The sequence below is a fragment of the Mirounga leonina genome, unplaced genomic scaffold (assembly GCF_011800145.1).
Source record: "Mirounga leonina isolate KUSES-001 unplaced genomic scaffold, KU_Mleo_1.0 Mir_376, whole genome shotgun sequence".
Taxonomy (NCBI): Eukaryota; Metazoa; Chordata; class Mammalia; order Carnivora; family Phocidae; genus Mirounga; species Mirounga leonina.
The window spans coordinates 5,057,085-5,076,997 of record NW_023270718.1 but is presented as its reverse complement, the minus strand read 5'-3'; the positions used below and the strand labels follow the sequence as shown (position 1 = coordinate 5,076,997).

General features: G+C 54.9%; 2 protein-coding genes and 1 non-coding gene across 5 annotated transcripts; all 3 read right to left on the bottom strand.

Annotated features, from left to right (window-relative positions):
- Nucleotides 1-30: 30 nt before the first annotated feature.
- On the bottom strand, nt 31-7,551 carry FCGRT (Fc fragment of IgG receptor and transporter). 3 transcript variants are annotated; one of them, XM_034987069.1, is made up of 7 exons: nt 7,450-7,551; nt 6,316-6,399; nt 5,534-5,788; nt 5,172-5,447; nt 1,338-1,607; nt 640-756; nt 31-354 (listed from the first exon to the last, which is right to left on the bottom strand). In XM_034987069.1, exons 2-7 carry the CDS (start codon nt 6,383-6,385, stop codon nt 275-277), a joined length of 1,068 nt encoding a protein of 355 aa, XP_034842960.1. In that variant the 5' UTR covers nt 6,386-6,399; nt 7,450-7,551; the 3' UTR covers nt 31-274. The 3 variants fall into 3 exon arrangements, with proteins under 3 accessions (XP_034842960.1, XP_034842962.1, XP_034842961.1); XM_034987071.1 differs by having other exon boundaries at nt 5,534-5,785; XM_034987070.1 differs by having other exon boundaries at nt 7,408-7,494.
- Nucleotides 7,552-16,416: 8,865 nt separating this feature from the next.
- On the bottom strand, nt 16,417-18,762 carry RPS11 (ribosomal protein S11). The gene is made up of 5 exons (XM_034987139.1): nt 18,562-18,762; nt 17,725-17,856; nt 17,454-17,529; nt 17,018-17,147; nt 16,417-16,594 (listed from the first exon to the last, which is right to left on the bottom strand). The coding sequence occupies exons 1-5, from the start codon at nt 18,574-18,576 to the stop codon at nt 16,471-16,473; spliced, it is 477 nt and encodes a 158-aa protein (XP_034843030.1). The 5' UTR covers nt 18,577-18,762; the 3' UTR covers nt 16,417-16,470.
- LOC117998401 lies at nt 17,256-17,341 on the bottom strand. Its single transcript, XR_004675991.1, has one exon. It is a non-coding gene; the product is annotated as a small nucleolar RNA SNORD35 (small nucleolar RNA).
- Nucleotides 18,763-19,913: the final 1,151 nt, after the last annotated feature.

The following is a 19,913-nucleotide window of genomic DNA, read 5'->3' as shown; positions in this document are numbered from 1 at the left end:
CTAAAAGTTGAAATGATAAGAACACAATGATTCGGGCCCAAACTCGTGTTTATATGTGGAGGTGGGAAAGAGCCATGATCATCAGGAAGGGAAACTGAGGCAGGCCACAGAAGGAGAAATCCAGAAGGTCATCCGGCCCAGGACTCTTTCTGGAGGCTCAGAAATACCAGGATTCCAGGAGGTGTCACAGCATGAAGGGGACCTGACTACATTAGCTGGTGGTAGCCAGGATGGAGGATGATCATCAGGCAGCTGCTGAGAATGCATTTACATGCTAAGAGTCAGCATCCTTGGGCACACCAGGAGTGGGCAGGAGGGCCCCTTCATCGTCCCCACTGAGAGACATCCAAGGGGCTGAGGGAAGAGGAAAGGGGGGGAGGTCATGAGAATCTCTGAAATCTTCTGGGTTCCTGACTGCCCCTCCCCCACGTGTGTCTGCCTGTCTGTCTTTCCCAATCTCTGTCCTACTCCACAGGTTTCTGTCCCCCTCCGAGCTTTTCTGTTTTCTCCCTCCAGTCTCCCCACCCACCATGTCTGTTTCTTTCTGTCTAGATCCGCCCCCCCCCCAGGTCTGTGTCTCCCTCTCCTTGGGGGTTTCTGTCCCTCTCTCTGAGTTCTTTCCCTCTTCCAGCTCCACACCTGGCAGCCCCTTTCTCATCCTCCTCCACAGCAGAGCTCCTCCTGCAGCCACTGCCGTGAGCAGTAAGAAGCTGACGACGATCCCAACCACTGGCACCGAGGATTTGGCTGGTGATTCTGCAGCCAGAGAATGATGTGAGATGCTGAGGGGACCCACCAGCCCATCTGAGTCAGGGCAGGAGCCTGGGGGTTCTCAGTCCCTCCCGACCTCAGCGATCCCAGCATCAGGTTTGGGGGAATGGGTGTGGACAGAGGGAACGCCAATCAGCTGATGTTCTAGGTCTGTGCAGAATGCTCCCACAGCGCATAGAACCAGCCACGGCAAGATGGGTCTCAGTCACACTGGCCGAGGGACCCGCAGCAGCAGGGTGCGTGGTATTGTGACCCGGAGAGGAAGGGCCGGCACAGAGCGGGAGAAGGTCAGACTCACAGAGGACTGGCAGTGGCTGAGCAATACACGGTCAGTCTTAGTGACGACTGGTAGCAGCAGACAACGAATGATCAGACTAGCAGCAGCAAGAGGGAAGGCAGTAAGACTTAGGGAGGACTGTCCAGAGTGGTTAACGGGTGGGCAGACTCAGTGAGGCCAGCAGCAGCAGGAGGGAAGGCAGTCAGACTCAAGGGGGACTGGCAGCAGTGGGGTGGAAGGACGAAAGGCAGCCAGAGACAAGGAGTATCATCACGCAGCGGGACCTCACCCAGCTCCACCGTGAGGGGCTGCGACAGCCCTGCGTGCTGCACCAGGCAGCGGTAGTGGTGCTCGTCGCCACTTTTGACTGTCAGCGAAGACCAGGCGTGGAAGGAACCGTCGCCATTGGGGCCAAGGTCACCTTCACCAGAGCCGGCGGCCAGCCCGTTCCGGAGGAATCGCAGTTGTAGCTCCGGGGGATAGAAGGAGAAGGCACTGCAGGTGAGCACAGAAAAGCCGGGGCTGCCGGGTCGGGCCTTCAGGCGCATGGAGGGCGGCTCTGCAGACAAACAGGCAGACAGACCTAAACCCGAAGCCCACGAACCCCTAGGGCCAGACCTAGTGAGGGTCGGGGAAGGACAGACAGAGGCCTCCATTCCTCCCAGCATACCCAGCAGGCCCCACCGTGTGCCCTGCACTGTGCTGAGCCTGGAGAATACAGTGGCAAAGGTAAAGGGACCTTCCTGAGGGGATAGAGACCCCATCTATCCACGGTGAGGGTATCCACCGCTCGTCCATTCCTTCCTACAGTAGACACATACTGAGCATCAACCATGCGCCAGACACTCTTCTAGGTGCCCGGGACACAGCAGTGAACAAGACAGACCAAAGTCCCTGTCTTTGGGGAGCCTAGGTAGCTCAGTTGGTTAAGCATATGCCTTCGGCTCAGGTCATGATCCCAGGGTCCTGGGATCGAGCCCCACATCGGGCTCCCCGCTCAGCAGGAAGCCTGCTTCTCCCTCTCCCACTCCCCCTGCTTGTGTTCCCTCTCTCGCTATGTCTCTCTCTGTCAAATAAATAAATAAAATCTTAAAAAAAAAAAAAAAGATAGTAAGCAGATATTATGAAAAATACCATACCAGCACATTTGAAATTTAAATGAACTGGACAAATTCCTAGGAAATGCAACCTTTCAAAACTGACACAAGAAGAAATAAAAAACTTGAGTAGTCCTATAATGATTTAACAATTTTTAATCCATAATTTAAAACTTTCCAAAAAATAAAAGTCCAGGTCCAGGTGACGTCATTGGGTGAATTTTTAAAACAAACAAAAACAAATAACACATCTACATCTAATTTAGGAAAAAAGGCTCCACTGCAATTCAGTGGAGGAGACAGGATGGTGGTCTTGCAACAAAGGAAGCTGGGTCAACTGGAGATCCACGAGGGACAAATAACCTTGACCCCTTACCTCACACCATCATACACAATTAACTCTAGATGGATTCACAGTTACATATAAAAGTTACTTATCAACCAAGCTTCTAGAAGGCCTAGAAGAATACCTTCATAGCTTTGGGAGAGGAAAGATTTCCTTAAGAGAACACACACAAAGCTACAGATAAAAGATGGATGGATTGATCTTCATTAAAACTAAGAACTTTTGTGGGCACCTGGGTGGCTCAGTCATTAAGTGTCTGCCTTCAGCTCAGGTCATGATCCCAGGGTCCTGGGATCGAGCCCCGCATCGGGCTCCCTGCTCAGCGGGAAGCTCCCCCTGCTTGTGTTCCCTCTCTCGCTGTGTCTCCCCCTGCTTGTGTTCCCTCTCTCGCTGTGTCTCTCTCTGTCAAATAAATAAATAAAATATTTAAAAAAAACCCAACTAAGACCTTTTGTTCATCAAAAAGTTTCATCAAGAGGATGAAAAGACAAGCTGCACACCGGGAGAGGTTATTTCCAATAGAACCACCTGACATAGCCAAAAGACTCATATCCAGAATATATTAAGAACTCTAATAAGAAAAAGAGATAAAAATTCCTATTTAAAAATGGGCAAAACGCTCAAACAACCACTCCAAAAGAGTGGACGCTCAACTGGTCAATAGTGCAAAAAAGTACCCTGTCACTAGTCATCAACTCATTTAACTGAATTTTTTTAAGGATTTATTTATTTGGGGGGGAGGGGGGGAGGGGGGGAGGGGGAGGGAGAGAGAGAATTCCAAGCTGACTCCCTGCTGAGCACGGAGCCTGATGTGGGGCTCAGTCCCACAACCCAGAGATCACAACCTGAGCCAAAACCAAGAGTCGGAGGCTTAACCAACTGAGACACACACGCCCCCTCATTGATCTGATTTTGCCAGGGCGCCTGGGTGGCTCAGTCGGTTAAGCGACTGCCTTCGGCTCAGGTCATGATCCTGGAGTCCCGGGATCGAGTCCCACATCGGGCTCCCTGCTCGGCGGGGAGTCTGCTTCTCCCTCTGACCCTCCTCCCTCTCATGCTCTCTGTCTCTCATTCTCTCTGTCTCAAATAAATGAATAAAATCTTAAAAAAAAAAAAAAAGAATGATCTGATTTTGCCAAATCATGTATACGATTATCATTTATCATCAGAGAATTGAAAAACGCATCACAGTAAGATACCACCACCCACCCACCAGAATGTTTCAAATTCAAGACAGACAATATCAAATTTGGCAAGTCTGTGGAGCACCTGGAGTTCTCATACACAGCTGGTGCGATTAGGAAATGGGTTCAACCCCCTTGAGAAAAGTGTTTAGCACTATGTACTAAAGCTAATCTGGGGCCTACACCACCATACACAAAAGAGCACATGCTCACAGTCATGTGAAATTCAAAATCACGCAACGCCATGGTGATAAAAATCGGGTCACTTGTTGCCCTTGAGAGGTATGGAATGGGAGGGGACACAAGGAAGTCTTGTGGGGTGCTGGAAATGTTCTAGATCTTGGTACGCAGGTACACGGGCATCCATTAAACTTAATCAAGCCATATACTTTAGGTGGGTGAGTTACACCTCAGTAAAAAAGAAAAAACAAAGACACTATAGTGAATGAATGGACAAAACAATGGCATGGGATACGGTAATGGGGGTCATACTGGGGCACACTTTAACCAGGGTGATCAGGGAGGGCCCTGCTGAAGAGCGGACATCCAAGGTCAAACCTAAAGCATGAGAAGGACCCAGTCATGGCAGGATCCCAAGGAAGAGAACTGCAAGCAGAGGGAACAGCAGGAGCAAAGGTCCTGAGGAAGAAAAGAACCTGACACTTGGAGGAAGGGGTGAGAAAGCCAGCATGGCTGGGGTGTTGTGAAATTATAGTGACAGAAAGCAGCCAGGCCCAGCCACCTGCAGGGATTGTAGGCCACGGAGTAGAGGTTGCATTGTAGTGTAAGACTAGAGAAAAGTTAATGGGGGCAGTTTTAAGCAGTGGCGGGCTAGGAGCTCATTTATGTTTTAAAACATTCCTCTGACTGCTAGGTAGAGGATGGTCTGTACTGAGGGCCAGGATGGAAGCTGTGACTGCAAGATGGGGACACTGAGGACAAAAGAGCTCTAATTCCAACCCCTGAGAATCCCCCAGACATGCACAGAAGTACAGTTGGGGTGTTTTGGTGCTATAATGGGGGTCACGCAAGGCATCGTGGGGGTCCAAAAGAGGCAAGTGAAAAGCCTCACGGGCCACAGGAAAATCTCCCCGGCTGCGATACCAGAGGAACCGATGGAGGAGGGCGGAGGTGGAGAATGCGAGGGCTGGTGTAGGCTCAAGGAACTCTGGGTGAGCCTGTCTGGGTGAGCAAAGCAAATGGAGGCTGAGGAGAGGGACAGAGACCACGGCGCTTGGGGTCTCCAGGCCAGGCCGAGGAACTTGAGCTGTGTCCAGAGGTCTCTGAGAGCCAGGGGAGGGCTGCGTGCGGGAGAGGAGTGGGGGCAGCTCTGGGTGTAGAAAGACCCTCTGGGACATGTCCGGGAGGAGCTGCAGTGGGGAGGGTGGGGGCCAGGAGACCAGGGAAGAGGCTGCGGGAATCCGATGAGGCCTATGGTGGGGGTGTGGGGATGGAGAGATCCATGGGGATGAGGGATTCTTCGGGAGGCCACTCACCCTTCCACTCCAGGTTTCCACGGCCCCTCTCCAGATGCCCCAGCAGCCGCTGGGGGCAGGAGTTGAGCAGGAAGGTCCTCTCCTTGCTGACCGCCCCGGCCTGTTGCATCCACCTCTTCTGGATGGTCTCAGTCTCGGGCCAGTCCCCGTTCCAGGTGCCCAACTTGGGGTCGAAATTCATGAAATCCTCGCCGTTCAGAGCAAACTTGGCCACAGGCACCGAGGTGTTGTCAGGGCCCAACTCACAGCCCAGCAGGCCCTGCAGGGTGTAGGGTCCTGGGGTGCCCACATACAGGTAAGCAGGACCCAGGAGCAGGGGCCCCGGCCCCTCCGCGCTCAGACCCCGGGGGGCCTGCTCTTACCTCCTTCCCCCAAGGCTCTCAGACCTTCAAGAAAGAGCTCCTGCTTGTTCCTCAGGTCTGTCGTCTCTTTCTCCCAGTACCAGGAGACCTGGTTTTCCCAGACCCAAGCCCCGCACGGATCAGCCTGGGCCCTCAGGTTATTGTAGCTCAGGTACTGCTGTGGCCCGAGCCACCCGGACACCCAGAAGGCAGGAGTCCCAGGGGCCGGAGAGGACACCGCCGTGAGGTGGTACAGGAGGGAGAAATGGCTGTCTGCTGGAGGGAGACAGAGATGAAGAGAGCAGGTCGGGGGAGGCCCTAGACTGGGAGCAGGACAGACACCTTGAAAGAGAAAAGACTCGACCCCAAAGAGCAAGGACGGACCCAGCGAGAGGGAGACAACCTTGGGGAGTGGGGGGCGGACACAGGATGCAGAGAGGAAAGGGACAGACTGGGGGGGGACAGACCCAGAGAGAGGAGCTGGGAAAAGACCCAGAGAGAGGGGGACAGGCTTGGTGGGGGGCAGACTTCGAGAGAAGGACAGATCCAGAACGTGGAGGACAGACTGGGGGTGGGAGAGACAGAGGGGGGGGTGCAGACCCAGAGTGGGGGGGTGACAGACTCAGAGAGAAGCGAACAGGTGGCCCGCAGACGCAGACACCGAGGGAGGAGGAACAGTGAGTGAGAAAGTGCCGCTCGGCGAGGGAGGTCGGGCCCGCCCGAGGGAAACCTCAGATTTCGCTTCCCTCGCCCCTTCCCGGCCGCCGGCGCCTCCCTCCTCCCCGGCCGCCGCGGCCCCTCACCTGCGCGTAGTGTCGGCAGCAGGAAGAGCAGGAAACCGAGCCCCCAGGGCCGAGGCCGGGGGACCCCCATCCTGAGCTGGAGACCTGGGGCGGGAGGGGGAGCGTGACTGCTCCGACCCCCGCCCCGCCCCCGCCTCCCCCAGCTCCCGAGGGGCTCGGCCAGCACGCGCACCCGCGCCTGGGGGCCCCGCGACCGAGGCTGGCCACCCTGCCCTCCTCCCCGCTGAACTTTCACCCCTTCATTTGCTCCCTTTGGGTTAATTAATTACAGAGCCTGGATAGGCTGAGAGGTCTGCCTCGGAGGCCGGTCCCGCCTCTTCCTCCTCCCTCAGACCCTGGAATCCGAGTCCCAGCCCCTCCTCCTCAGACTGGGGAGGCCCGGCCCCCAGCCCCTCCTCCCTCAGACCCTGGAGTCCAGGCCCCCAGCCCCCTCCTTTCTGAGACCCAGGGGTCCCGGCCCCCAGCCCCTCCTTCCCCAGGCCCAGGAGTCCAGGGCCTCCAGGGCCTCCAGCCCCTCCTCTCTCAGACCCGAGAGTCCCTGCCCCGGGGCCCCTCCTTTCCCAGACCCAGGAGTCCAAAGCCCCCAGCTCCCTCCTCCCTGAGACCCGGGAGTCTAGACCCACAGCCCCTCCTCCCTCAGACCCTGGAGTCCTCACCCCCAGCCCCCTCCTCCCTCAGACCCAGGAGTCCAGGGTCTCCAGCCGCTCCTCCCCCAGACCCGAGGGTCCCTGCCCCGGGGCCCCTCCTTTCCCAGACCCAGGAGTCCAAAGCCCCCAGCTCCCTCCTCCCTGAGACCCGGGAGTCTAGACCCACAGCCCCTCTTCCCTCAGACCCGGGAGTCCAGACCCCCAGCCCCTCCTTTCTGAGACCCAGGGATCCGGGTCCCTAGCCCCTCCTTCCCCAGCACCAGGAATCCAGCCCCCCCAGCCCCTCCTTCCCCAGACCCAGGAGTCCAAGTCCCCAGCCCTGTCCTCCCTCAGACAGAGGAGTCCAGGCCGCCCCCACCCGACCCCGGCCCCCCACGCCACTCCTCCCTCAGACCCGGAGTGCAGGACCCCAAACCGCTCCTCCCTCAGATCCAGGAGTCCTGACCCTCGCCCGTCCTCCCGCGGCCTGGGCCCCAGCTCTGCTCACAGCAGCGAAGTTCCCTTCCAGCCTGCAGCCCTAGCTGGCTCCCGTGACTGGAGACCCCAGTTCCTCTCTCACATCCTGTCCGGAGACTGCTCCCTGACTTCAGGAATATCCAACCCCGCCCCCCAGCTGCAGGGCACACCCCAGGCCCTGCGCCCAGCCTCTCTGAGTATTTGTCTCTGCCTCTCTTGAAACTTTTTTCTTTGTTTCTTTTCTTTTTGGTCTCTGTCTGTTGCTCCCTGTTTTCTTATTTTGAGGGTGTCAGCCACCCAGCGAATTCATGACAAAGTTGAGAGCCCGAAACTGTCAGAGTCCAAATGTGGAGGTGTCAGGGGGTCCCCTTCTTACCTCGTTGTACAACCTCCCCCACCTCTCACCCCTTCACCAGCTCTTGCTACACAGTGAAAGTTCTCCAGACACCTTCTAAATTTCCTCCTTGGAACCCGTCCCCTAAGCGTCCCCTTAAAATGCCCTTACACTTCTTTAATATCTTCTGATACGGACTCAATAACACAGTCCCAAGACAGACTGCCCACAGGCTTAGAGGCCCCCTCCAGTCCCCTGCCCCAGCCCACGCTGCAGCGACAATAACTCCATTATACTGGAATGTTGTACATATATAGAAAGAGACTTATTTTAAGGAATTGGCTCATGTGATTGTGCTGGCTTAGCAAGTCTAAAATATGATAGGGGTGGTTGGCAGCCTGGGGAAAGAGCTGCAGGTCAAGTCCCACAGCAGCAGGCTGGACAACCAGGGAGAGCTGATCTGGCAGATGGAGTCTGATCGAAGGCAGTCGGCCCACTTAGGGGAGGTCCGTGTTGTCCTATTCAGGCTGCAACTGATGCGCTGTAGCCCACCCACATTCTGGAAGGGTAGTCGCTTTCCTCCAAGTCCCCTGACTTCAGTGGAAGTCTCATCCCAAAACACTCTCATGGAAACATCCAGAGTAACGTCTGACCCAACATCTGGGGCCTGGGGTCCAGCCAAGCTGATACATGAAATTAACCGTGACACATGGTAAATCTGTGTTCGACTTAGTGAGGAGCCTGTAAGATCCACCCTGAGGGCCTCTAAGGCTGCTGAAGGAACCTCCGTTCATGCCCCACAAATCCTATTATAGCACCCTCAGTTCTTTCCTAAAATACTCTGAGGAACCCGCCGTGCCCAGTTGTCCCCTCTGCGTCCCTAGGGATCTGGCTATGTCTCTAGGGGACCATTCCAGCAGCCCCCGGGCTCTCATTTTAAAGGCCTCAGGACCAAAAACAGGCAAAGTAAATAATAAAATAAAGGCCCCAGGTTCCTCCTGTGATGTTCCTTGGACCCTGATATAAAAGGGCCAATGTCTTGGGCACCTGGGTGGCTCAGTCGTTGAGTGTCTGCCTTTGGCTCAGGTTATGATCCCAGGGTCCTGGGATCGAGCCCTGCATCGGGCTCCCTGCTCAGCGGGAAGCCTGCTTCTCCCTCTCCCACCTCCCCCTGCTTGTGTTCCTGCTCTCGCTGTCAAATAAATAAATAAAGTCTTAAAAGGGGGGGGGGCGGGGCGCCTGGGTGGCTCAGTTGGTTAAGCGACTGCCTTCCGCTCAAGTCATGATCCTGGAGTCCCTGAATCGAGTCCCGCATCGGGCTCCCTGCTCGGCAGGGAGCCTGCTTCTCCCTCTGACCCTCCTCCCTCTCATGTGCTCTCTCTCTCATTCTCTCTCTGTCAAATAAATTAAAAAAAAAGGGGGGGGGCACTGTCTTGTGACAGGACCCTTGGAGCCTGGAAACCACTGCCCTGGGGCCCCAATAATGAACTTTAGTGCCGTGTCCCTGATGTCCTGCAGGACCATGGCCAGAGGCCCCTACTGGGCCCCTGGTCTCTGATATCTCAGATCCCCACCCCCATGCCCTTTGGGTCTCCTGACAGAATCCTGAGGCCCAGCAGTAACGTCTCCAACAGCTTCTGCTAATCTCTCTCTCAGAATCGGCCACCCCACCCCTGGGATCCAGCTAAACCAGTCCTGAGCCCTCACCCTGGTGTGACCCCAGAGGGGCCTCAGCCCCAGGCCCTTCTCTCCCTCTAGACATTCCAGCCAGCAACAAATCTCCTGCATTTGCATTTCTCAGGGACTTGCTATCAGGCCCTTCCCATGTCTCCTCGCCAGCTAGACTGTTCCTCCCTCACCCAGGAGAGAATGACCCTCAAGGGACTCCATTATAAAGGGGCCCTGAGGTCTTGTTACGTGGCTCCGTGTCTCCTCTTCAGGTCCCCTGGGTCCTACTCTACTGGTTAAGACACCCCCCTCCCCCAGGGATCTTCTCTATAGCGTAGGTTCCTAAATAATGCCACTAGAGCCCTGGGGACAAGGCCTTGGGTTCCTGCCACTGCGCTCTGGGACTCTAGTGCATTGTCCCTGGGGCCTTCCATAATGCTCACATTTTGCCCAACTGTCCTTCAGCTCCTGTTTTACCCCCTCTCTGGGTATCTGATGCCTCTGGGTGTCCTCAGTCCTGCTACAATGTCCCATCAGCTGTCATTGCAACACCTCTCAGGACCCTACTCTAATATTCACTGGGTCCTGCCGAAAAGTCCTTTGGTTCCTGATAAAGTGTCCCCAGGACCTGCGTACTCTCCCCCTGAGCACTCAGAAGGTCCACTGGACCCTGCTACAATGGGTGCAGTCTTCCCTCATGTGGCCTTGAGAATCACCAAAATGACCACAGGATGTCCCCTCTAAACCGTTGGGGTCCTGCCAGGATCCAATTAGAATGTCTCCTAGTGGGGCACCTGGGTGGCTCAGTAGGTTAAATGTCCCTTCAGCTCAGGTCATGATCTCCAGGTACTAGGATTGAGCCCCTTATCGGGCTCCCAGCTCATCGGGGAGCCTGCTTCTCCTTCTCCCTCTGCCTCTCCCCCTGCTTGTGCTCTCTTTCTCTCAAATGAATAAATAAAATATTAAAAAAAAAAAAAAAAAGAATGTCTCCTAGCTCTACCATGAAGTCTTTAGGGCTCTGCTAAACACTCCAAGGGAATGCCCGGGTGGCTCAGTCGGTTAAGCATCTGCCTTTGGCTCAGGTCATGATCCCAGGGTCCTGGGATCTAGTCCTGCTTTGGGCTCCTTGCTCAGCAGGAATCCTGCTTCTCCCTCTGCCTGCAGCTCCCCCTGCTTGTGTGCTCTTTCTCTCTCTCTCTCTGACAAGTAAATAAAATATTAAAAAAAAAAAAAAAAAAACCCAACACTCCAAGGCCCTGCTAGTTTGTGTCCCCCAGAACCATCAGAGTTGTTCTCTAGGGCTATGGAAAAATTCCCACAGGCTTTTCCCTACGTGGCCCAGGGTCCTGCTTCAGTGGCCATCCACCATGGCCCCGGATCACCGCATTCATTTCCCGCTGCTGCTATAGTTTAACCACAGACTTGGCGGCTTAAAACAATACAAATTTTTTATCTTGCAGTTCTGGAAGTCAGACATCTAAAATGGTCCACAGCGCTGGTTCTTTTTTTTTTTTAATTTTTATTTATTTTATGTTTTTAAAGATTTTATTTATTTTTCAACAGAGAGAGCGAGCGAGCGAGAGAGGGAACACAAGCAGGGGGAGTGGGAGAGGAAGAAGCAGGCCTCCCGCTGAGTAGGGAGCCTGATGTGGGACTTGATCCCAGGACGCTGGGATCATGACCTGAGCTGAAGGCAGACGTTTAACGACTGAGCCACCCAGGTGCCCTCTTTTTTTTAAAAAAAGATTTTATTTATTTATTTATTTATTTATTTGACACAGAGAGAGAGCACAAGCAGGGGTAGTGGGAGAGGGAGAAGCAGGCTCCCCGCTGAGCAGGAAGCCCAATGAGGGGCTCAGTCCCAGGACCCCAGGATCATGACCTGAGCCGAAGGCAGATGCTTAACTGACTGAGCCACCCAAGTCGCCCACGCTGGTTCTTTCTTAAGGCTCCAGGGGAGAATCCATTTCTGTGCCTTTTCCAGCTTCTAGAAGCTGCCTGCATTCTCTGGCTCATGGCCCCTTCCTCCAGCTTCAAAGCCAGCAGAACAGCATCTGCTCTCCTTTCTGACCTCTGTGTGCTTGCGGCCATCCGTCCTCAAATCTCTCTCTGGCTCTGATCTTCCCACCACCCTCTTATTTTTTTTATTAATTTTTAAAAAGATTTTATTTATTTATTTGACAGAGAGAGACACAGCGAGAGAGGGAACGCAAGCAGGGGGAGTGGGAGAGGGAGAAGCAGGCTTCCCGCAGAGCAGGGATCCGATGCGGGGCTCGATCCCAGGACGCTGGGATCATGACCTGAGCTGAAGGCAGCCGCCTAACAACTGAGCCACCCAGGTGCCCCTAATTAATTTTTATTAAACATGAGAAGTAATGCTTTTCTCAGCCTGTTAGGTTGCAAACCCACAATGGTGGTGTTGTTAGTGTCATATTCTACCCAACTGAACCAACCAGCCAGCCACTCAGCCCCTGCCTCCCTCTTACAAATACGCTCAGGATTACATTGGTCCTCTGGATAATCCCAGATCATCTCCCCATCTCAAAATCCTGAATTTAATCACATCTGCAAAATCCCTTTTATCATAGGAAGTAATGTATTTGCAGGTTTTGGGGGATTAGGGCATTCACCTTTGGGGGACCACTATCCAGCCTACCACAGTCAGGAAGGACGCCCTTCCTTGTCCCTGTTAGAATATCCCCCTTCTGATCTCCTCTCCCGGGGTTTGGCAATGAGGACTCTCAGTCTGCCAGAACATTCCCCATAATGTCCCTCCTTCCTGCTACAACAGAGAAAGCCCTCAGCGTCGCTTAGTACCCACTGGGAGTCCCTTCTAGGTGTCCTGGGGTCCTGTTATGTCTTCAGGGGCTATTTACAGCATCTGCTGGCTGTCCCTTCTCATATTCCCAGGGTCCGGCTCTAAAGATCCTGCCTGTGCCCTCCAGAGCCCCTAGGCTCCTGCTATCATTTCCCCAGGGGCCCACTATAAAGAAGAGAAAGCCCACGGCAGGACCAGTTACGTAATTTGCAGGGCTTGGGGCAAATGAAAATGTGGGGCCCCTTGTTCCAACTTCAGGACAGTTCGAGCAGAGCATTGAACCATTGAACCCAGCGTGGGTCCCTTCTGAATCAGGTCCACGAAGCCGTGTTGGCCCTGGGGACTGTGTACTCTGATCGGCCCCACGCCTTAACATGTGCCCCTCCCCTCTGCACCTGCACCATAAGTGCCCCCTACTGACTCCATGAGGCAATCACACCGGAGTTCAAAACTAAATCTCCCTCTTCCTCCGCTTCTCTGAGCCCTGGTTTCCTTATCTGTAAAGTGGGAATAACGATCCTGCCAACCTCAGGGGGAGGCTTCAGCGAGTCAAGGGTTGAGCATGGGGCACACGATAGGGCAAAATAGTAACATTTGTTCCCCTTAATGTGCCCCCGCCGGCTCCCAGCTGCTGTTAGGATCTCAGGGATCTCAGACACCGGGGCCCTGGATATGTCTTGTTCCCTCTTGCACCCCCCAGGGGCCAGCACAGTAAATATTGGTAGAATGAATGATGGCAACCACGAATGACCCTGGCCTGGTTTGATATGCCCCTGAAACTCTTCTAGAATGGCTTTGGTGTCCTTCTTAGAACGTTCTAGCAGAATCTATACTGTAGCCCTCTGTGATAATATAGAATAGAGCTGGGACCTACCAGAATGTTGGATTCCCAGGGATTTCCCATGATAGGCTCGGGACAGGGCCAAAATGTGGCAGCAGGAGGCTCAAACACACGCTACTACAATTCAAGTTCCCTTAGACTCTACTCACAGACCTCCGGACCGGACCTGTCAAATGATTTCAGGTTCCTGCTGCTGGAAGTCCTGCTAGAGTAGAATACCGCGGGGGAGGCAACAATGATTGCCAGAATCAGAATATTCCAGAGGCCTGCTGTGATGGGTGCGGGGCCATGATACATTGTGATACCACCATGAGCTGCCCTGTTTTCATGTAATAGGCCTGACTCCTGCTGACATACATCTAGGACCCTGCTATGAAACTGTGCCTGCAGCTAATTTCCCTGAGAAAAAAGCAACGCCACTGGGACCTCCTACAGAGGCATTCAACAGAATATTCTGGAAGCATGCTAAAATAGACTCAAGGTCCCATGCCAGCCCACCAGGGCTTGCTGTAATAAATGCAGGTTCCACAACCCTATAATGAATACCTCTGGGGCCCCCTGGCAAAGACTCTTGTCCTTGGGCCTTCCTGAAGGGACCCAGGGCCTGTCACACTAAGCTACCTCAGGGCCTTTCTCTAATGGGCTCAGGGCTCTGGAAAAATTACTTCCATCAGAAGTATCATTTACTAGAACTAGTTCTACTCCATTAACACACGTAACCATAGTTCATCCTCCAATGGGGGAGAGGCCAGAACCCATTTTACAGATTAGGAACCTGAGGCTCTGCGGTTGGCGGGGGTGGGGTGGGGTGGGGTGGGGTGGGGTGGGGTGACCTGCTAATGAGCAGCAGAGCTAGAAATCAGAACAGAGCCTGTGGTCATCATGCTTTCACTTGGAGGCATCTGCTCATGGTCCCTGCTTCTGGCTATTCCAGGCCTTGAGACCCAGGGCTCAGGCCTGCCCTGTGAGAATGCCAGGATTTAACTTGGATCTGTTTACTCCACTAAACACATATGGAACGCTTACAACTTGTCCATGGGCTGGGGCTCACATTCCGGTGGTTAGTAGGTAAACAAACATGCTGTATCACTCAGGATTTGTACAATAAACATATAAATATACAAGAAATGGGCTTCACCTGTCTGTAGGGCAATAAAGCCAGGAGGGGTGGTTGGGAGGACTGGAGGTTTTGTCAGATGGAAAGAGGCTGCTGAGCATTACAGCTGAAGGCAATGAAGGAGGGAGCCAGGTGGACACCTGCGCTGAGAGCTTCCAGGCAGTGGGCACAGCCAGTGCGAAGGCTCAGAGGAGGGAGCAGGTCTGGTGGGTGCTGGCTGGCCGAGCCAGGAGGGAAGAGCGGTGCGGAGGGCTGAGGGCAAGTGCTGAGGCTGTGACAGACCTAGGAATGGTCTCTGGCTGTCACTTGACTCTAAAAAGGATAGACACGGTGGTCATCTCCCTCCAGGCACAAGTGGTATGGCCCCAGGGCATCTCTCCTTGGTCTTCGCCACCTGACCCACCAGGCATGTCCCCCAACACACACCAGGCAGATGCCCCACCAGTGACTAGGTAACCTAACGCGGTGGGGTGCCAAGCAGACACCCCAACGACCGCTGGGAGGGAGGGAACAGGGGAGCTGGGCTGCTGTTGTCAACAGGGCAGCCCCACCCCAAACGGAAACACCTGTGGTGGGGGGGGCTCTGGGAGCAGCCTCAGAGCCCTTTCTGGGTCCCGGTCCCCTTCTGCATGGTCCCTGCCCTCTAGCACGGGGTGGGGCGGGCTTGCAGGCTGAAGATCCAGGGCGGTACCCCTTCTGACCTGTCCCTGCCCCTTCCTGCCCCCTTTGATGCGGCCCCACTTCCTCTGGCAGGAACCCCCGCCCTCACTGGGTCTGGGTAAAAAGAAGGCACGGAGCTGGTCCAGAGGCAGCGCCCCTGAAGGCAACAGCTCCTCTCTCCTCTCGGCCCTGTCTCCCAACCCTTGTACCAGTGCTGTGCCTCGGTCCCTGGTACAGGTATGGGGGGCAGGGACCTGGGGACCCTAGCAGCACCAGCCCCGAGGGGTGAAGCAAGCAGGTGACCCCAGCACCTCCCTCCTCTGTGCCTCCATCTCCGCCTGCTGCAACTCGGGTGAGGGTCTCTCCAGATTCTAGAAGTCAGTGCCCCCCCCCCCGCTTCCTGCTGCTTTGCTGACCCCCAACTCTATCATCTTGAACTTGATTTCCTGCTCAAGGTCTGTCTGGTCTTGTTCTGAAATCTGAGTCTCTCACTACCTGTGGTCTCTGACCTTGCTCAGAGTCCAGCTGAGCCCTCTGTCCTTATCTCTGTAACTGATCCTCAAGGTCCCTCTCCTTTTCCCCCCATTTTTCTTTAACAGAATGCCTTCCACTGTTAGGGTCAACCTCTCTCCCTTCCCCACGTTTTCCCCTGACAGTCCAGGTCACCGTCTGGCCATGTCAGAAAGCTCTTTCCCTGACCCTGTTCCCATTTCTCTCCTCCCCCCAAGGCCACCCCGACCTGATCAGTCTCCCTTCCAGGGGCTTCCTAACCCATGTCTGAGCAGCCTGCAACCGGGTGCTGCAGAGGTGGGTCCCAGGCTGGCTCCAGCTTGGCCTGAGATGACAGGTGCCTTCAAAGCCAACTTCCTTGGATTTTCAGGCAAAAGAAGTTTCTAGAACCTGAGTGAGACCTGAAGCTCAGCTACTCCCTGAGGGAGGGGAGAACCTGCCCCCTCAGATGAGTTTGCTTGTCTGCAAAGGGGCATGGTGCTTGCTCAGGAAGGGGCAGTGGGGCCTGGAGCTGGAGGGGGTAGCTGCCTGGCTTCCCTGCCCCACTCCTCCATTGTCAGGGGAGAAAGGAAAGCCCAGGTTGAAGTCAAGTCCCCTGTGGTTCAGACCCAGACAGCACAGGACTCTGAAAGCCCATCCACCCCCCCGCCTGCCGCCCCCCCCCGCCCTCCACCGCCCCAGCCAGGTCCAGAGGTGGCTGCTTCACCCTCCCCCTCCCAAGGAGGCCAGAGGGCCTAGACCGGAGTTGAGAACGCAGGACGCTACACCCTCACTCACTTCCTCCCCAGAGACTGGGGGTGGGGGGCACACCCCAACGCCAGGTAGAAGGGCTTACTTTCTGACACCAAGAGGTGACCCAAAGAGGGGAGCAGTATCTTAACACAGGTTCATATCTTCACCCAAAGATGAGAGGACAGGAAGGATGTGGCTCCCAGTCCCACCCTTACATGGGGGTCCAGAGGATGAAAGAGAACCCCATCTTTTGCATCAACCCCATTCAATTCCCAGGAACAATCCCTCTGGTAAAGGAGCAGATACCCTGGGCCAGGCCCGACTGGGAAAATAACTTTTATTTTCTTCAGGGGTGTGGACAGATGTCTCGTTTCAGAACTTCTGGAACTGCTTCTTGGTGCCAGCGGCCTTTGTGACTTTGAGCACGTTGAAACGCACAGTCTTGCTCAAGGGCCGGCACTCGCCCACTGTGACGATGTCGCCGATCTGGACATCCCTGTGGACGTGGGCAGGTGCTGTCACGAGCTGGACTGTCCCATGCAGGCCACTAGAGCCTGAGGCCTCTCAGGCCTCCCAAGCTCCAGTTTCCCCACCCAAGCTCCAGTTTCCAGTTCCACCTGCCCCCGGTCATTATTTATTGACCACAAACTGTGTCCAAGGTGGATAGAGAACACTCCAACCCTCTCAGGGGCCTCTCGTGGCAGAAGACCTCCATCGATCCTCTCCACTTTACACAGACTGGAGGCTCCTGAGGACATCTGCTTGGTTCCACCAGCCTCCTCACACCGTCTCCAACAGTTTACTACCCACACAGCAGCCAGGGCGCCCCGTTAACCCCGGCCAGGTCCCCCATGTCACTCAGCCTCGGGGGCAGCCACCCCCTCCTCTGCCTGTGAACCTGCAGGCCCACCGTGCTCACCTGAAGCAGGGGGACAGGTGCACGGACATGTTCTTGTGGCGCTTCTCAAAGCGGTTGTACTTGCGGATGTAGTGGAGGTAGTCTCGGCGGATGACAATAGTTCTCTGCATCTTCATCTTGGTCACCACACCTGGGGGGAGGGGATGGATCACAGGTCAGCCCCCTGGGGAAGGGGGGCTTTGGGCAGCCCAGAGCATGCTGGGAATCGGGAGCTGCCAAGGAAGGATCCCAAGTCCTGCTGCTGACATCAGCCGTGCCAAGTGGCTTTCTCAGCAGTGCCCGTGGTGGGCATCTGAAGACCACTGTGAAAAGACATCATCTGCCAGTGCCCCCTGGAACCAAGAGTCCGCCCACCCCCTCCTCACCCAGGAACTGAGCATTCCCCAGCCCATCGTCCCTCAGACCGAGAAATCTGAACCCAAGCCCCCTCACTCACCAGAAAGAATCCGCCCTCGGATGGAGACGTTACCAGTAAAGGGGCATTTCTTGTCAATGTAGGTGCCCTCAATGGCCTGAAAAAGGGAAAGAAAGGAGTGAGCCTTGGAACAAGCACTTCCGGAAATAATCAGGGGATGTGGCCTCGGGGACACGAACTACATTTCCCACCAGCCCCTGGAGGAGCCAGTCAGATGTGGCCGAGGTAATCCAGAGTGTGCACACGTGCAGGGACACAGGGGTCTCCTCCCTTCGGAGAGTAGCCCCCATACCTCCTTGGGCGTCTTGAAGCCCAGACCGATATTTTTGTAGTATCGCGGGAGCTTCTCCTTGCCAGTTTCTCCAAGCAGGACCCTCTTCTTATTTTGAAAGATGGTTGGCTGCTTTTGGTAGGCGCGCTCAGTCTAGGAGGAGGAGGAAGCTGGTGAGCCTGGAGCTGGCAACCTGGCCTCGAAATCTTCCCCCAAACCCCCGATCCCATCCTCTCCAGCATTTACTCCCCAAACGGCGGCCTCCCAAGCCTCTGTAACTGCCATCTAAAACACTCACCCCGAGTCTCTGAGTTCAGACTCAACTCTGAACCAGGGTTTTCTTAAGCATTTATGCTCTAAAACACCTCCCATCACCTGCAGAACTCATTCCTTAAGACCCAGGCACACACTGTCATTCCTCTAACAGCGTGGACACCTTTCAGCAACGATTATTCTCCAAGCCACAAGGACACCCACCCAGGATTCTCTCCTTATATAATATATACGACTTTAGAAATAAATACCCAAACCACGGGCTTCCTGGATTAGCCCTTAGGGCTCAGTTCTCACAGGATTAACCCGATGGCCCAAGGCCTCCGGAAAACCACCCCGTTAAGTTTTAAGAAGATAACTCCTAAAAGGCTTGAGCCTCCACTAAACCCCACGCGGGGAGCCCCCGGGATTTAGGAGGCGCTAATCTAGATTAATTCAAAGACACGCGCCCCCGAATTAATGCCTGGGAAATCGAGGCCGTCTGGCATCAACCCCAGCACTGGGGCGCGGAGTCCTTCTCTCCCGGACGCGCCCCTGAGGCCGAGGGTGGGCCCCGCAGCATCCGCGCCAAGCCCGAGCCCGCACCTGAATGTCCGCCATCTTCCCGGCCGCCTCAGAAAAGGAAAGCCGGAAGCGCGTCCGGGTTTCCTTATCGACGGCACAGGGGCTAGGGAGGAAGTGACGAAAGGGGGCGGGAGCACGGTTTGGGGCGGTGCCTCGGGCGCGACTGTGATTGACGGGCGGCCCAAACCCAGCACGGACGCCCCACAGGATCAAGGGCAGGGAGCGGGGAAGTGGCGGACGCCGTCTCGCAAAAGTCACGCCGTGAATGCGCTGGGTGCGCTAGTTCACGTTGGGAAGGCGAGGCCAGCCTTGAGCTCGCCTACGTTATCGCGAGAGTTATAGGGAGGCGGGCATGTTTCGGCGGGGCTAAGATCACGTGGGGTGTGGAGACCGCGTGGCTGTGCGCCTCCGGAATTCAGACGGGATGTGGTGGCGGCGGCCATCTTTTTGCGGGGCGGCCAGCCAGAAGGTCTTAGGGGCATGAGCCACCGGCGCCGCCATCTTTGTGAGGGGCGGGTGTGACCATGAGTTTTTTTCAAGTTCGATGAAGTTTGTTGTCCTTTATGCCCTGTTTCATCCCCAGACAATAGTTTAGTGAAAACAAACAAAAAAAAAGCAAACTAAAAAACGCTTCTGCTGATTTTCTGTGGCTGCTGGCACTTCAAGTGTATATGAGACTGAGGACCTGAATTTTTAACTTTGTTTCATGTTATTAGATTTAAATTTACACAGCTACATGGAACTAACGTCTACGACATTGAACGGTGCAGGTCTATCATTGGATACTCTTTTTTTTTTTTTTAAAGATTTCATTTATTTATTTTTAATATTTTATTTATTTATTTGACAGAGAGAGACAGAGCGTGAGAGGGAACACAAGCAGGGGGAGTGGGGGAGGGAGAAGCAGGCTTCCCGCCGAGCAGGGAGCCCGATGCGGGGCTCGATGCGGGGCTCGATCCCAGGACCCCGGGATCATGACCTGAGCCGAAGGCAGACGCTTAACCACTGAGCCACTCAGGAGCCCTGTTATTTTATAAATTCTCAGAAAGCAAAGTCTTAGGAAGCAGAGATTTAAATAATTTTTTTTAGATTCAACTGACAAAGAATTGCTTTCTAGGTTTCCAAACGCTCCCTCTCAATTTGTGTACTTATCCTGTAGCATGAGGCACTGGTGCACAGACCACATTTAAAGGGCCTTACTCTCGGGGTGCCTGGGTGGCTCAGTCGTTAGGCGTCTCCTTTGGCTCAGGTCATGATCCCAGGGTCCTGGGATCGAGCCCGACATCAGGCTCTCTGCTCTGCGGGAAACCTGCTTCTCCCTCTCCCACTCCCCCTGCTTGTGTTCCTTCTCTCCCTGTGTCTCTGTCAAATAA

What these genes read in the sequence shown, in the direction of transcription:
- FCGRT (XM_034987069.1), bottom strand. Translation starts at nt 6,385, where the DNA reads ATGGGGGTCCCCCGGCCTCGGCCCTGGGGGCTCGGTTTCCTGCTCTTC. An exon ending in TGGAAACCTGGAGTGGAAGG is followed by an intron (nt 1,608 to 5,171) that starts GTGAGTGGCCTC and finishes GTTTGTCTGCAG; the next exon opens with AGCCGCCCTCCATGCGCCTG. An exon ending in GATGAGAAAGGGGCTGCCAG is followed by an intron (nt 355 to 639) that starts GTGTGGAGCTGG and finishes CTCTTCCCTCAG; the next exon opens with CCCCTTGGATGTCTCTCAGT.
- RPS11 (XM_034987139.1), bottom strand. An exon ending in GCTTCAAGACGCCCAAGGAG is followed by an intron (nt 17,530 to 17,724) that starts GTATGGGGGCTA and finishes TCCCTTTTTCAG; the next exon opens with GCCATTGAGGGCACCTACAT. An exon ending in CACCTGTCCCCCTGCTTCAG is followed by an intron (nt 16,595 to 17,017) that starts GTGAGCACGGTG and finishes CCACGTCCACAG; the next exon opens with GGATGTCCAGATCGGCGACA.